This window comes from Stomoxys calcitrans, chromosome 5 (genome assembly GCF_963082655.1).
Source record: "Stomoxys calcitrans chromosome 5, idStoCalc2.1, whole genome shotgun sequence".
NCBI lineage: Eukaryota > Metazoa > Arthropoda > Insecta > Diptera > Muscidae > Stomoxys > Stomoxys calcitrans.
This window is the reverse complement of record NC_081556.1, coordinates 123714586-123730545: the sequence shown is the minus strand read 5'-3', so window position 1 is coordinate 123730545 and position 15960 is coordinate 123714586. Positions and strand designations below refer to the sequence as shown.

Below are 15960 nucleotides of genomic sequence, written 5' to 3'. Positions count from 1 at the left end.
GTAGTGGCAGTTACCCAACAACAAAATATTGATTGCATTATCTGTCAAAATCAGTGATTAGTGCAACTCTGATTTTGTGTATGTTACTAGTGCCATTTTCGGTTGTTTGTCAGTGTCATGGTTCTTAACTATAATACACATACACAACCGAAACTCGTTGGCATTTCGCGAGAAAAAAATTTATTCTTCTGTTAACGGTACTCTACCTCGTAATTATATCATTGTCAGTACTAGGCTTTACGGCGAATGGCTCTTCTCCTTGCCTATTCACTCTCGTGGTGCACAATAAATTGAATCAAGATAGTGTTCGTTTGTTATAGATTTTCCATTTTCATGTTAAAATTGTTTTCCTTTTCAAAAATTCTCAACGGTTACAGTCTAATACGTTATTACACTGTGTCTCAATTTTGTGCTTACTGGGGCAACACCAAATGATTTTGAAAAAAGTTGCCAAATTGTCTTTCTACCATTTTCCGACATCTCTGCCACTGTTATAGCCAAACAGTTTTTTTTTTATTTTAACAATATAAGTTGAGTTATCATTTAGTTCACTCCCGAATATTTTAATAATTTTTACATATCGTTCGGTTCGCTGTTCTGTTCCGTTATTCCGGACGTTCGTTGTTTTGTTTTCGTCGTTGTTGTTGCTGTTGCGGCTTTGCAATGCAGTGTTTTGTTTTATAATAACCCATGCGAGTTTATAAATAATAGATAATGATAAATAATAAAAGTATTGCGTAAATCCATAACAATCGCCTAGTGTGTGTTATCTGATAGATATAATAAATGCCCTCACGCACCCCAATAATTTTTTCCAACAGCTGTTGGGCAGCTTGGTTTACTGTTTAGTCTTCCCCTCCCCCCTCCAAAGAACACGTGAATAGTATCATAGCCAATACAAATTAAGAACAAATTAAAAAATATTAAATAAACACACACGTATAACTTACATTGGAAACACAAAAGTTAAATAAACTCATTATGGAACTTAGGCAGAACGAAGAGTCTCATCAGTTGTATCCTAAAGGTACAAAGGGCTTGATAGTCGGCAATGATCGTCACCAACAACAAGGTGTTGATATACTTACCAACAACAATAGCGACAGAACTAAAAGTTATGAGGTTTGTATTTGTTAGTAAACATTTTTGTTTATTTTTATGCACGAGTTGTTCTTTGTTTTTTTTTTTTTTTGGAAATAGATGCATACCAAAGAATTGCAAGCTTTCTAAATTTCTCTCAAACGCATTAAATTGCACTTACTCGTGTACCAATGTATGTACATGTGTAAGTATACGTATATTAATATGGGTTATTGGTATAAATTTATTAGCCATTGTGAGCAAGTAAGGATTCTTAATATCATATTAATAATATAAAATTTTATATATATTTTTTATTATTTAAATTTAGATTTAAAGAAATCTTCTCATACACAACACTTACTCAACAATAAAAATCTAGGCTAAAATGCAGTTTATATGAAAATTGGTAAAAAAAAAAATATGGGTTTCTTGGGACTCTGGCCTGGGTAACGTCATTGCTCCCTTGCCTCACCAAACTGAAAAGACGCCGAATTAATCGGATTAAAGTAAATGTTGCATAGGACCTTGAGAAATTTGACCACTTTTGAGCAGTATACGAAATGGTTTAAAATTTTGTGTAGAGTACATATGTGACTAGAAAAAAAAAGCAAACATATAAAAGGTTTCCACAAGTCCAAATTTCTAAGCGCTCTCAACGTAATCTATCCTTTACTTTTAGATCCAAATTGGTCATACGATATGTGGCATTATTTTTCGCAGAGAGTGGGGGTGGCCCAATTCCCAGCGCCGATTACAGATTTTACTTTTTTGTAGGAATTTTTTTTACGAAATTTGATCGCTACCCCCTTTAATGTGCCTTTGAACGAACTGAACAAACGTGTAATGTAACACTTTGCATTGTTCTCAAAATTATGCCTTTTTATTTCATTGTCACCCCGTGAGGGGTATTGAACTTTGCATTCTATTCATAAAATTTTAAATAATTATCGTGTCTGCCATATTTTCATTTAAAAAAACTATTGAATGTTTTCTATTGTAGCTACTAAGCATTGCAACAAGCCAAAGAGGAGGCGATGCAATAAAACATAGGCTTAAGCATATCTGAGTAGGCATGTGTTAACAAACAAAAGTTCCAGTATGGTCCACATCAGTGGGTTTCCATAATTGTTCTTGTTGTCGCTCAAGTATGTATCGTGATGACGATCCTCGTCAATTTCCAGAGGTGAGCAAGCTCTTTACATAAGTTGGTTCGCCGCGGGGTCATGGTGGCTATTGGTTATTAGAGGCGCCATGGTCATATCAAGCTAGGGCCGGTGCTGCATGGCCTTTTCACCGAGAATCTCCACTCGAAACCATTGATTGTACGGGACTTCAGTATCAGCTACTCCTACGGAGCATTCGACTATAAACCTGTTGTTGTAGCTGTTTATTGTATTCTATCGTCTGCTTGATTCTGTTGAGTGTCAAGACCCAGGAACTCTGCGACTAAGATGGGGTGCGTCCATAGGGATCTGGGTCTGAGTCGAGTGGGTCTGGCCGGGCAGTTAAACAGGTGACGTGTATTGTGCGGTTCCTGGTTACAATCGGGACACACATCTTGCACGTCGGCACCAATCCTTGCTCTGTAGAAGTTGAGGCGGCTGCATCTGCCGGAACGTAATTGACCCCGAACTACTCTGGTTTGCCACCGGAGGCCACCGTAGCGCGGAGGTTAGCATGGCCACCTATGACGCTGAACGCCTGGGTTCGAATCCTGGCGAGACCATCAGAATAAATTTTAAGCATTGCTTTTCCCCTCCTAATGCTGGCAACATTTGTGAGGCACTATGCCAAACTTCTCTCCAAAAAGATGTGGCACTGCGGCGCGCCGTTCGGACTCGGCTATAAAAAGGAGGCCCCTTATCATTGAGCTTAAACTTGAATCGGATTGCACTCATTGATAAGTGAGAAGTTTGCCTCTGCTCCTTAGTGGAATGTTCATGGGCAAAATTTGCATTTGCATCACTCTGGTTTGCCGGGGGAGGTCAATTTCATCAGGTGCAATGGGAGGCGGTCGTTCTTCAAGGACTCCATTTACGCGGTAGACATTTACCGTGTTTCATGTAGCTCTGAACCTCACGCTCTAGATCATGTAGATCTACCTTAAGGCTTCTGGGCGGTGGATATCAATCCAAAAGATGATGATTTGGATGGTCTCTGCGATAAGACCTCAAAAGGTATTGCTTAGACAGCATGTAGTTATGTCTTCGCACTGGTAGGATCGTTGTCTCCTGCTGGTGGTGGTCCACATAAGAACTGAGGAGACAGCCTGTCGCACCCAAGTTCGTTTGGCATGCCTTCGATAGGTCTAGTGCTACGAGGACCGTCCTATCACATGGCCTGGGCTGATTGAAGCCACGGCAAATGTGTGCGGTTTTGGCATGCAAAGCAGTTGTTGTGCTATGCAGAATTCGAAATCCATGCTGATGCCGGCGAATGGAAATTTTCCTGCTAGGCTAGGCAGTCACAGTTACGTCGCCAAAAGGGACTGTGGTCCAGTTATCCCTTTTTGCGGGGTTCGAGAGTGACTTAACAGTAAACAACAGCTTATGGGGGGCTTCCTCAAAATCAGAATCAGGTTATTATGGCCAGACCTATAAACTTGCCCATTAATTGGGTCACAACAACCAACCATCGGTAATTACACGTTGTATATCTCTATCCTGGCAATACCGGACTTAACTGCTATCCCTATACATTCCATGTAGGGGTGGGTCACTAACGTCAGGCGCAGGCGAGATAAGTCTATGCTACACGGAATGGTATATTACAAAGGCCAATGTCTGTCCGTCTGTCTGTCCAAAGCTCGCTAACTTTCGAAGGAGTAAAGCTAGCCGCTTGAAATTTTGCACAAATACTTCTTATAGGTGTAGGTCGGTTGGGATTGTAAATGGACCATATCGGTCCATGTTTTGATATAGCTGCCATATAAACCGAGGAGGCCACCGTAACGCATAGGTTAGCATGTCCGCCTATGACGCTGAACGCCTGGGTTCGAATCCTGGCGAGACCATCAGAAAAAAATTTCAGCGATGGTTTCCGCTCCTAATGCAGGCAACATTTGTGAGGTACTTTGCCATGTTAAACTTCTCTCCCAAAAGGTGTCGCACTGCGGTACGCCGTTCAGACTCGGCTATAAAAAGGAGGCCCTTTATCATTGAGCTTAAACTTGAATCGGACTGCACTCATTGAAATGTGAGAAAATGTCCCTGTTCCTTAGTGGAATGTTCATGGGCAAAATTTGCAAATTTGCCATAAACCGATCTTGGATCTTGATTTCTTGAGCCACTACAGGGCGCAATTTTTATCCGATTTGGCTGAAATTTTGTACGAGGTGTTTTTTATGATTCTCAACGACTGTGTTGAATATGGTTGAAATCGGTCCATAACCTGCTATATAGATGTCATATAAACCCATCTGGGGTCTCGATTCTTTAGACTCTATATTGCGCAATTCCTATCCGATTTGGCTGAAAATTTGCACGACGTGTTTCGTCATGATTTCCAACAACTGTGCCAAGTACGGGTGAAATCGATGCAGAACCTGATATAGCTGTTATAGAAACCGATCTGGGGTCTTGACTTCTTGAGCCTTTAGAGGGCGCAAATCCTATCCGATTTGGCTGAAATTTTGCATGAGGTATTTTGTTATGACTTCCAACAACTGTGCCAAGTACGATTGCAATCGATGCATAACTTGATATAGCTGTCATATAAACTGATCTGGGGTCTTGACTTCGTGAGCCTTTAGAGGGCGCAATTTTTATCCGATTTGGCTGAAATTTTGCATGAGGTGTTTTGTTATGACTTCTAACAAATCGACTTGATATAGCTGTCATATAAACCGATCTGTGGTCTTGACTTCGTGAGCCTTTAGAGGACGCAATTTTTATCCGATTTGGCTGACATTTTGTATGAGGTGTTTTTTTATGACATCCAACAACTGTGCCGAGTATGGTTCAAATCGATCCATAACCTGATATAGCTGCCACATAAACCGATCTGGGATTTTGACTTTTTGAGCCTCTATAGGGCGCAATTATTATCTGATTTAGGTGAAATTTTGTACAACGGCTTCACCCATGACCTTCAACATACATGTCAAATATGGTCTGCATCGGTATATAACTAATACAGCTCCCCTATAAAACGATTTCCCTATTGTACTCTTTGAGCCCCTAAAGGGCGATATCCTTATTCGTTTTGGCTGAAATTTTACAATGACTTCCACTGTGGTCTCCAACATCCATTCCATTATCATACGAATCGGACAATAACTTGATATAGCTCCAATAGCATACCAATTCCTTTTTTTATTCTTTTCTTTGTTTGCCTAAAAAGAGACACCGGCAAAAGAACTCGACAAATGCGATCCATGGTGGAGGGTATATAAGATTCGGCCCGGCCGAACCTAGCACGATTTTACTAAAACGGAAAATTTTGTTTTTGCATTTGGTTCCATGGTTTTTTAGGTTTCATAGTCATAGAGTTTCTGGTATCTTACGATTTTGACTACCGTTTGCTGTCTTTTACAAGTTCACCCACTCTAATATACATAAATGTTTATTGCCGCCGTAACTTAATTACCTTTAATGTTTACCTACCTGTTGATTAATGTAGTATGCGACCGTGTAAGGTTTTCAGCGATGAAAACTTAGTTACTGAGTGGCACCTCCCTACGCCGTGCCCTTCGGACACCTATATAAAAAAGTAAATCCCATTTCATCCATACTCGGATAGAACTGATTGATTGGATTTATTCAAATTCAATGCAAATTTGCCATTCACACATTGCCTTACCATCGTTTAAGCTGTCGGTTTGTGGGATCTTGCTATGGCCTTATAGGAAAAACTGAATAGATAAACGTATCTATAATGTACTATCATTGGCCAATGGGCTATCAATGGCATGGCATTGCAAGGCTTAACTATGATAATCTATAAATACTGGCCATGTTTTTGTAATTACTGCAAAGATAATTATTTTATTGCCTTGGCTGGCAGTGGCTGTAGTGCCTTTTTTGTAGAATAAAAATCATTGGTATGTGAAGATATTTGCAAAGTACTGCAATATAGTCTCAACAATATTTTTGGCTTATTTCAAGGCGATATGGGTCAAGACGAATGGACTTTTGTACATTATTTTTATTGTTATTAGTGTATTATGTGCAGTAATTCACGTTATTTTTTCGAAATCATGAGCCGCCTATAATGTCACAAGTTATTTATTAAATGTTGATATGAAAACAGAAAAATGTCATTCGAAAATGTACTAAATTTAAATACTTTGTGTGTGTCAAAATCTTTTGATTTATTTGACCTTCACCAAAGTTGAAAATAATTAAAGGAAGCTGCAAATGATAACAACATTGGTGATTTGTGAGTATGTGAAATATTGTAAATCATATATTCCCATAACATGATATGGCATATTTAATGTCGCTTTAAAAGTGAATTATATATTTTTGGGAAATAAATCGTCTCGTCATAGTGAGATGACTTTGGTTCTGCTTCAATGAAGAGTACGCATACATTTGTTTGACTTTTTATCTTGGCTTGAACGCCGTAGTTGGAAATGTTGATAGTCATAGCTAGTAGAGCTGGCAAAATATAGATGGCATCATCGATACTATCGATATTTAATTTTTTGACTTAATATCGATTGATAGACATATTTCCAATGGATACTATGGCAAAAGTTAATTTTTTTGCAAAACCAAACAAAAGCAAGTAAGAGCGTGCTAAGTTCGACCGAGGCGGATCGTATATACATTCCTTCCCAAAGTGTTTTAGCCCTCCGGCAAATGGTTTGGTTACGCCAATGGCTATAGATATCAACGTTTAAGACATAAGCATTGAAAGTTGACAACTATAATTTCATCATCATCAGTGACTAACTCTATCTCAGTAACAAAATTATCGATCTAACTTTTGAGAATAATTTTATGACTCTACTCTCTTGACCCAAAAGCCCAGTAACACTTTTATTTTCCCTTTTTTTTCGCAGAAACCAGGCTGGGGCAAACTTTTAACACTGGTTGGTTTTGCAGCAACATTTGGCTCAGCTGTTCCGGTTGGCTACTGTATAGGTGTTGTAAATAGTCCTGCCGATGTAAGTTGTGCCAAATATTTTCTTTGAATTTGCTTCTAAGAATACACATAATTCTCTTCTTATAGTATGTCAAAGCATGGTGTAAAAAGAGTCTGCTTGAGCGTTATGATTCCAATATAACCGAGTCTGGATTAGATATGCTATGGGCTTCCATTGTTTCGGTATTTCTGGTAGGTGGAGCAGTTGGTTCATTGGGAGGTGCTGGGGCAGCTAATAAATTTGGAAGGTAAATATATCGCAGGAGACATAGAGATCAATGTAGGATTTCATGTTGATCGTCTAACGGGGATTTTCTATACCAGAGCTTGTAGTTTTTATTGCATATGTGTGAGAGGCTGGTCAAACTAACCTACATCCTAAAGTGCATTCTCAGTTTGTTGTAAGTCTATGCCGTGATAGAAATAAATCTTGGACCCTGAAAATTTTCTGTCTGTCAGTACCATGTTTTCGTGTGGAGTACCATGAGCAAATATTTGGTACACCTTTGGACGTGCCTTTGGCCTGTGCACGCTTCAGAAGTACAGTCATACCGATTACTTTGTTGGGTGCTGTGCCAACATGAATCAGCAATGGCTCACAAAAGTCGTTATCGCCGGACCATCGTCTCACATGCGGCAATATCCAGGTTATCCAGAAAACGACGCTGAACAAAACAAGCAGATTGAACGTTGTCATGGATGCAATGTGCTATGCAAGGATAGCTTATATTGTGAAGTAGAGGGAATAATCTTCGAGATATTCCATTACGGCCAGCATTGACCTTTAGACCAGCGCTTGATATTAGTGATCCATATCCACGCGATTGAACGTTGTCATGGATGCAATGTGCTATGCAAGGATAGCTTATATTGTGAAGTAGAGGGAATAATCTTCGAGATATACCATTACGGCCAGCATTGACCTTAAGACCAGCGCTTGACCTGGAATCTAGACGGTTAATATTCAAGTCTGGAACTGCCGGGAATGCCACCCCATCAGATTTACGCGTGCTTAAGGAAATTCCGAGACATCATGAACACAGCGGTAAACCTTTATTTTACAGGGTAGTTTGCAAAACAATTTCCCAAGGGGTTACCGCGTGGAGGTGATACTCAAATTTTAATCCCCTTTTATTGTCGTGAGTACGCTTCCATCTCACGGAACTGGCTATTTTGTGCTGAGTTGCCATTTCTCACTGGTTTGGAGATATCAAATTTGGAAAATATTACTTTGGGGATCAATATTTTCCAAGTTTGAGTGCTTCAAATCATTAGAATCCGGACAAACTACTTCTAGAGCGCGATTTAAAAAAAAAATATTTATTTTTGTAAAAAAAAAGCGTGATTTTTTTTAAAAATTTTGTAATTTTTTAGTAAAAAAAATCGGCGCAGCTAAAATGTTTTTATTGGGTTGCCCAAAAAGTAATTGCGGATTTTTTAAAAGAAAGTAAATGAATTTTTAATAAAACTTAGAATGAACTTTAATCAAATATACTTTTTTTACACTTTTTTTCTAAAGCAAGCTAAAAGTAACAGCTGATAACTGACAGAAGAAAGAATGAAATTACAGAGTCACAAGCTGTGAAAAAATTTGTCAACGCCGACTATATGAAAAATCCGCAATTACTTTTTGGGCAACCCAATATATGTTTGGAGTTTTTTTAATTTAGAGTTATTTTAGAGCTTAATTTATTGCATATGTGTAATCTACTCACTCATACCTTTAATTTGATACCCATATTGCTTAGGTCTAAGGGGGTTCCAAATTCTCAAGACCCCGTAGGTCCTTCTCGGATCAAATTTTCGGACCTTTGTTTGCATATACGTAATCTACTAATCCATACCTTTCATTTGACTCCCATATTGTATAGGTTAGAACACAACTAACCGAGGAGGGGGTTTTGGGGGGGTCCCCGTAAAATACAGTTCAGCCTATTTGTACATTTCAATCCTAAGTCCTTGGCATCAGGGAACTGAATTTAAAAATGCATAAAGTGGGAACATAGGCGGATCTTATGACATAAAGCAATTGATGTATTATAACTTAGCCGTCGGTATTGGTATGTATTAGTCTACTATCAAGTCACTCTCGAACCCTGGAAAAAAATGATTGGACCTTCGTCACTTTTGGCAACGTAGGAGTGACTGATCTAAAGCCATGTGTCAGGTTGTTCAACCCTCAATTATTTGCACAATTCGACATAGATAGAGCAAGAAAGCGAGTTATTTGTGGCATTCGAGAATGAAGTTACAAATGGCATTCGCGGCTCCATATCACACAGGTCACTGGGTAAGTTACGTTGAAAGATTTTCGTCAAATAAACTCATGTACGAGCCTTTGCATTCGGAAAGCAGTTTGCCATAGAAGAGAGAAGAAAACGATCAGAGTATGTTTCAATGTACAAAAACGAAGCCAACCCTTACGACAAAAGTGGCTGGGTGCGTCCCCAGGTAGCGGATAGTGGAATGCTTCGTTTATGAAAATGCAAATTTTGCCCATGAACATTCCACTAAGGAACAAAGGCAAACTTCTCACATATCAATGAGTGCAGTCCGATTCATGTTTAAGCTCAATGATAAGTGGCCTCCTTTTTATAGCCGAGTCCGAACGGCGTGCCGCAGTGCAACACCTCTTTGGAGAGTAGTTTTATATGGCATAGTACCTCACAAATGTTGCCAGCATTAGGAGGGGAAAACCATCGCAGACAATTTTTTCTGATGGTCTCGCCAGGATTCGAACACAGGCGCTCAGCGTCATAGGCGGACATGCTAACCTCTGCGCTACGGTGGCCTCCTTCGCATTTGGAGTAGCTGCAATTGCAGTCGCGTACAATCAGCGGTATCGAGTGGAGAATCTCAGTGAGAGGCCGGGAGGCATCGGCTCTTGCATAAATACTAAGTGGCTGTGATACTCTATATGACAAGGCGAATTATTGGCCACGTTAAATAACCAAAGGCCATAACGTTCCCGCGGCGATGGGTCCTATGGACCGGAACGATCTTGCTCACTTTTGAGCTTGACGAAAATCGCCACATACAAAGAAGCATTCCCTCATCAACCGGAAAAATGTTGCTTTCCAAGGAAACTTACCAATGATCGCTATCCCCACATGCAGGTATATGGCTAGAGCAACAAAAGCGAAGTAAGCCAGGCGGGCCGCAGAGGAACTCTAAAGAACATTCTCTGGAGGCCAACCACTTGAGGCTTCTACGAGTCAGAACAATCCCATGGCAGCCGGTTGTACGTACCGGATTGACCCGATGGAGTTATCCATCGGCAAGGGCTGTCGCCTCAGTGTACAACACACTGCTACAACAACAACAACGAGTCAGAGAGACGAAAGGGCTATGAGCTCGAAGAAAGGCATAGCTTGAAGGTGAGTCCTTCTCTTCACTCTGCCTTGTCACAATAAACCTCAATTCCATGGCAACCGGTTGTACGTACGTATTGACCCGATGGAGTTTTTCATCGCCAAGGGCTGCCGCCTCAGTGTATAACACACTGCTACAACAACTCAACAACCACAAACCCTGCATATTTCCGCCATCCGCTGCGACCAGTCCAACGTCATAGCTCTGACATTGAAATGCACCAGTCTGGACTCCTTTCCATAGACCATGCCTGCTCATCCCCGCGGTCAATGTAGAGAGCGTCAAATTTACCAAGAAGTCCGCAAAGGGAAGATTCACCGATTCAGTATCATGATCGGCGTTTATCAGTGATGCATTCATGACCATCTCGCAAGCCACCTCATTTTCGGCCGACGTTTGATAAGCCAGGACCCAGCAAAGTTTGATAGTGTTTCCCACAACAACAACAACGATGAACACCACATAAATTGAGCTCAAATTTCCAGCCTGCGTGGTGTTCATAGTTATCCCGGGCGGGGCCGCCCAATTATCTTCGTATTTAGTGATGTTTTGCTCGAACAGCCGACTGACAGGATGCTGCGACATACGATTACTGGACTTCAGGTGCCAAATGTGCTCCTCGTACTAGATACTGTTGAGCACAATATACGACACTGACCAGACAAATGCACAGTTTCCTATGCATTTCTCTACCAAAACTCTAAGATCTCTAAGTACAGGGGATATGACAACGATCCTAGGTGTTGGCTTGGGTCAGAAGTGTGTAGAGCCAAGAGCATCCTCTGTATGAACAGGGTTTCGTTTTATGGTCGTGGTTTAAAAAAAAAATATCATCGTTAGGACGACCGGCTAAGGTGGGGACACAATACCAGATATGAACCAAGGAGTTTGTAAATCCCAACTTCGATTTTTATACCCACCACCATAGGATGGGAGTATATTAACCTAGTCATTTCGTTTGTAACACCTTGAACTATTGATCTGCGACCCCATAAAGTATATATATATTCTGGTTCGTCTCGACATTCTGATTCGATCTAGCCATGTCCCTCCGTCCGTTTGTCCGTCTGTCGAAATCACGATAGCGGTCGAACGCGTAAAGCTAGCCGCTTGAAATTTTGCACAGATACTTAATATTGAAATAGGTCGTTGGGGATTGCAAATGGGCCATATCGGTTCAGATTTAGATATAGCTCCCATATAAACCGATCACCCAATTTGACCTCTTGAGCCCCTAGAAGCTGCAATTTTAATTCGAATTGTCTGAAATTTTTGATGTTCTGTTAGAACTTTCAACAACTGTCAAATACGGTCCAAATCGGTCTATAACCTGATATATTGGGTTGCCCAAAAAGTAATTGCGGATTTTTCATATAGTCGGCGTTGACAATTTTTTTCACAGCTTGTGACTCTGTAATTGCATTCTTTCTTCTGTCAGTTATCAGCTGTTACTTTTAGCTTGCTTTAGAAAAAAAGCGTAAAAAAGTATATTTGATTAAAGTTCATTCTAAGTTTTATTAAAAATGCATTTACTTTCTTTTAAAAAATCCGCAATTACTTTTTGGGCAACCCAATAGCTCCCATATAAACCGACCTCCCGATTTGACTTCTTGAAGCCACAAATTTCGTTCGATTTGGCTAAAATTTTGCACATAGTGTTCACTTATGACTTCCAACAACTGTGTCAAATACGGTTCAAATCGGTCTTTAACCTGATATGGCTCCTATATAAACCGATCTTCCGATTTGAAATCTTAAGCTCCTGGAAGCAACAAATTTCGTTCAATTTAGCTAAAATTTTACACATAGTGTTCTGTGACGACTTCCAACAACTGTGCCGAGTACGGTTCAAATCGGGCGAAAGCCTGATATAGCTCCCATATAAACCGATCTCCCGGTTTTACTTCTTTTTACCCTTACTGGTCGCAATTTTTGCCTGATTTGGTTGAAATTTTGAATGCGGTGTTCTGTGACGACTTCCAACAAATGTGCCAAATACGGTTCAAATCGGTCTATAACCTGATATAGCTCCCATATAAACCAATCTTCCGATTTGACTTCTTGAGCCCCTGGAAGCCACAAATTTCGTCCGACTTGGTTGATATTTGGCATGTAGTGTTCTCTTATGGCTTCCAACAACTGTGTCAAATACGGTTCAAATCGGTCTATAATCTGATATAGCTCCCGTATAAACCGATCACCCGGTTTTACTTCTTGAGTCCTTACCAGCCGCAATTTTTGTACGATTTGGCTGAAATTTTGCATGCGGTTTTCTGTGACGACTTCCAACAACTGTGCCAAGTACGGTCCAAATCAGTCCATAACTTGATATAGCTCCCATAAAAACCAGTCTCTCGATTATCCTTGTTCGGTTCCTAGAAGCTTTAATTTTTGCAGTTTTAACAGAAGTTTGGTATGTAGAATAAAATTATGCCCTTCAACTACATTTAGTTTGTATAAATTTTTAGCAGATTCCACGGTGGTGGGTTTCAAAGATTCGGCCCGGCCGAACCTAGTGGCATGGGGCGAATTTATATCCGCACCCTCCTTTCAACCTAACCCAACTTATTAACCAGTTTTCTTTCGGTACATATCACTTAAAAATAATTTTTCTATTGCCCTTCTTTTTTCCAGAAAAGGATGTTTTCTTATCAGCGGTCTGCTGTTTGCCGTAGGAGCTATAATGTTCTTCTTCTGTCGCATGGCAAATTCTGTGGAAATGTTAATTTTAGGACGCCTGCTAGTGGGCTTAGCCTCTGGCTTGACGACCGCCTCAGTGCCTATGTATCTAACGGAAATTGCACCCTTTGCCTTGCGTGGAACTTTTGGCGTCTTCTGTGCTGTGGGAGTTACGGGCGGTGTGGTTGTGGGTCAAGTTTTCAGTTTACGCGATATCTTTGGCACTGATGAGCTATGGCACTATGCCTTCAGTTTCTATATAGTTTTGGTTATCATCTGCTACTTGCCTTCTTACATATATCCAGAAAGTCCAAAATATTTGTATATAGTCAAAAATGATAGGGAAAGTGCCAGGCGTGAGTTGTCTCGCCTTAGGGGTGCCGATGCTGAGGATATCATCAATCAGGAGATAGAAGAAATGGAAATTGAATCTAATGCAAAAGTACAAACCAGAACGCTAGGTTCTGTATTGAAAGATCCCACTTTGTTATTGCCATTGATAATTGTGTGTTCGTTCCATGGTGGTCAGCAGCTGGCGGGTATCAATGCGGTATGTTGGAAAACTCAATGGCAAACTTTACTAGATTATGAAAATATGATTTATTTTTTTTTCTAGATTTTCTATTATTCTGTATCGATTTTCGAGAAAGCTGGACTTTCCAAAGTCAATGCTGAATGGGCTAATCTGGGTGCTGGCTGCCTTAATTTGGCCACTTCTTTTTTGGCTCCTGTGCTAATGGCTAAAGTAAATCGCCGACCTCTAATGATGTTCTCCACCATATTGTGTGCCAGCTTTCTATTCTCAATTGCCTTTGTTCTATATTACATTGTTAGTACCTAAAGGCTAAGATGATTGTTTCCCTTGCTTATAATTTGGATGTTTTGCTTTATTTTGTTGTAGGACAAAGCCAGTTGGCTGCCTATTGCTTGTATTGTCTGCATTATGGGCTATATATTTTTCTATCAACTTGGTTTGGGGCCCATACCATACTTTATTGGCACAGGTGAGTAAACAAAAAAATTCTTTCTTTCTTCAATTTTTAGCAGTTTTACTCACCCACTCATGGCTAGAAAAAGTTCTTTGATTTACCCACTCACTTTTTTTTCTACAATCAACCATCATAGAACAGAGATTGCGTTTGTTTGGAACACATCGTAAAATGATATCTGGTACAATCCGTTTCTATGCCCGTTTGATTGGTTTTTGTTTTACGCTATAGTCTTGGTACAAAGAAACTTATTCTGCTTGGGCAGCTTAGGTTCGAAGATACGCTATATGGGACTATTTGGGGGATTGTTGCGCTTTGTTTGTTAGTTTGTTTGTCTGTTCCGTATAGACTCAAAAACGGCTAAACCGATTTTCATGAAATGAAAGATGGTAGAGTGTGAGCCCCCGAAGAAAATAGGGTATAACATTTTTTGATATCCGAAGGGGGGGCGGACCCTCCCCCATACAACAATTATCAAAAACCTTAGATCTTGGAGATGCGTGCACCGATTTAAGCCAAATTTTGTATGCTACCTTATGGTACCCCCAAAAAAGCACGAAACTGGTATAAAATTGTTGGGTCAAATAACGTGGGGGGATGCCCCATCCCACAACCCACCCGAACGGACATGTTTAACGATTGGGACAATATGGGTATCAAACGAAAGGTATTTCAGAGTAGAGTATGAATTTGGTATACAAATTTCGCACAAAGTGTTCAGGGGGTCCCCCACCCCCAAAATACCCCCCAATAGGACTCTTTCACTGCTTTGGGCAATATGGGAATCAAATGAAAGTTGAGTACAAATCGGACATAAAAATTTATTCCTTGGTGTCTGAGGGGTCTCCCCACCCCCCAAAACTCCTCGCACGGACATATTTGCCGATTGGGACAATATGGGTATCATACGAAAGGTATTTAAGAGTAGTGTACAAACTTGGTACACAAATTTCGCCCAAAGTGTTTTGCCCCCCCCCCCCCACTTTCACCGCTTTGGGCAATGTGGGTATCAAATGAAAGGTATTTAAATGGATGGATTCCTTCATCGACAAGGGCTGCCGCCTCTGGGTACAACACACTTCTACAACAACAACAACAACCAATTGGGACAATATTCATATCAAATGAAAGGTATTTAAAAGTAGAGTAAGAATCTGATATAAAAATGCATTCCTTGGTGTCTGAGGGGCCATTTCACCCCCCAAAACCCTCCCGCAGGACATATATACCAATTAGGACAATATGGATATCAAACGAATGGTATTTAAAAGTAGAGTAAGAATCTGGTACAAAAATTTATTCCAAGGTATCTGAGGCGCCTCCCCATCCGCCAAAACTAATTTGCCAATTGGGATATGGATATCAAATGAAAGGTGTTTCGAAGTATGAAGAATTTGGTCCAAGGTGTCTACGGGGCCTCCCCAATCCCAAACCAATGAATGTCACAAAATGGGTATCTAATGAAATGTCTTTGGGAGTTGTCTGAGAATCTGGTATATATTGTGGAACCGATTCTCCCTCTAACCCTTCAATAAGACGTGTAGTTTGAGCGGAATAATATGTAAATTAAAAGAAAGGTCTATGTCAGTAGAGTTCGAATCTAATGTTGATATAAGGATTCTAGAAACTGGGTCAAGTTCAGCCGTCCTGCCGTTCAGCAGGACAAGTATATCGCGACAATAAAGGACTCAAATAATTTGTTTTTAGGTCTTAGAGGGAGTGACCCTCTCTCCCCAATAAAAACAAC

General features: G+C 40.3%; 1 protein-coding gene across 3 annotated transcripts in view; it reads left to right on the top strand.

Moving 5' to 3' along the window:
• Positions 1 to 15960, top strand: part of LOC106091636 (solute carrier family 2, facilitated glucose transporter member 1) — a 39890-nt gene that overhangs the window by 12409 nt on the left and 11521 nt on the right. Inside the window, exons 1-7 of one of the 3 annotated variants that reach the window (XM_059369443.1) lie at positions 450 to 1122; positions 1201 to 1285; positions 7091 to 7195; positions 7261 to 7421; positions 13180 to 13774; positions 13841 to 14053; positions 14126 to 14228. In XM_059369443.1, the coding sequence (XP_059225426.1) occupies positions 1052 to 1122; positions 1201 to 1285; positions 7091 to 7195; positions 7261 to 7421; positions 13180 to 13774; positions 13841 to 14053; positions 14126 to 14228 (1333 nt within the window). In that variant the 5' untranslated portion in view covers positions 450 to 1051. Of the gene's footprint in view, positions 1 to 449; positions 1123 to 1200; positions 1286 to 7090; positions 7196 to 7260; positions 7422 to 13179; positions 13775 to 13840; positions 14054 to 14125; positions 14229 to 15960 lie in introns of those variants that run through there. The other 2 variants (XM_013258222.2, XM_013258230.2) reach the window with 2 other exon arrangements.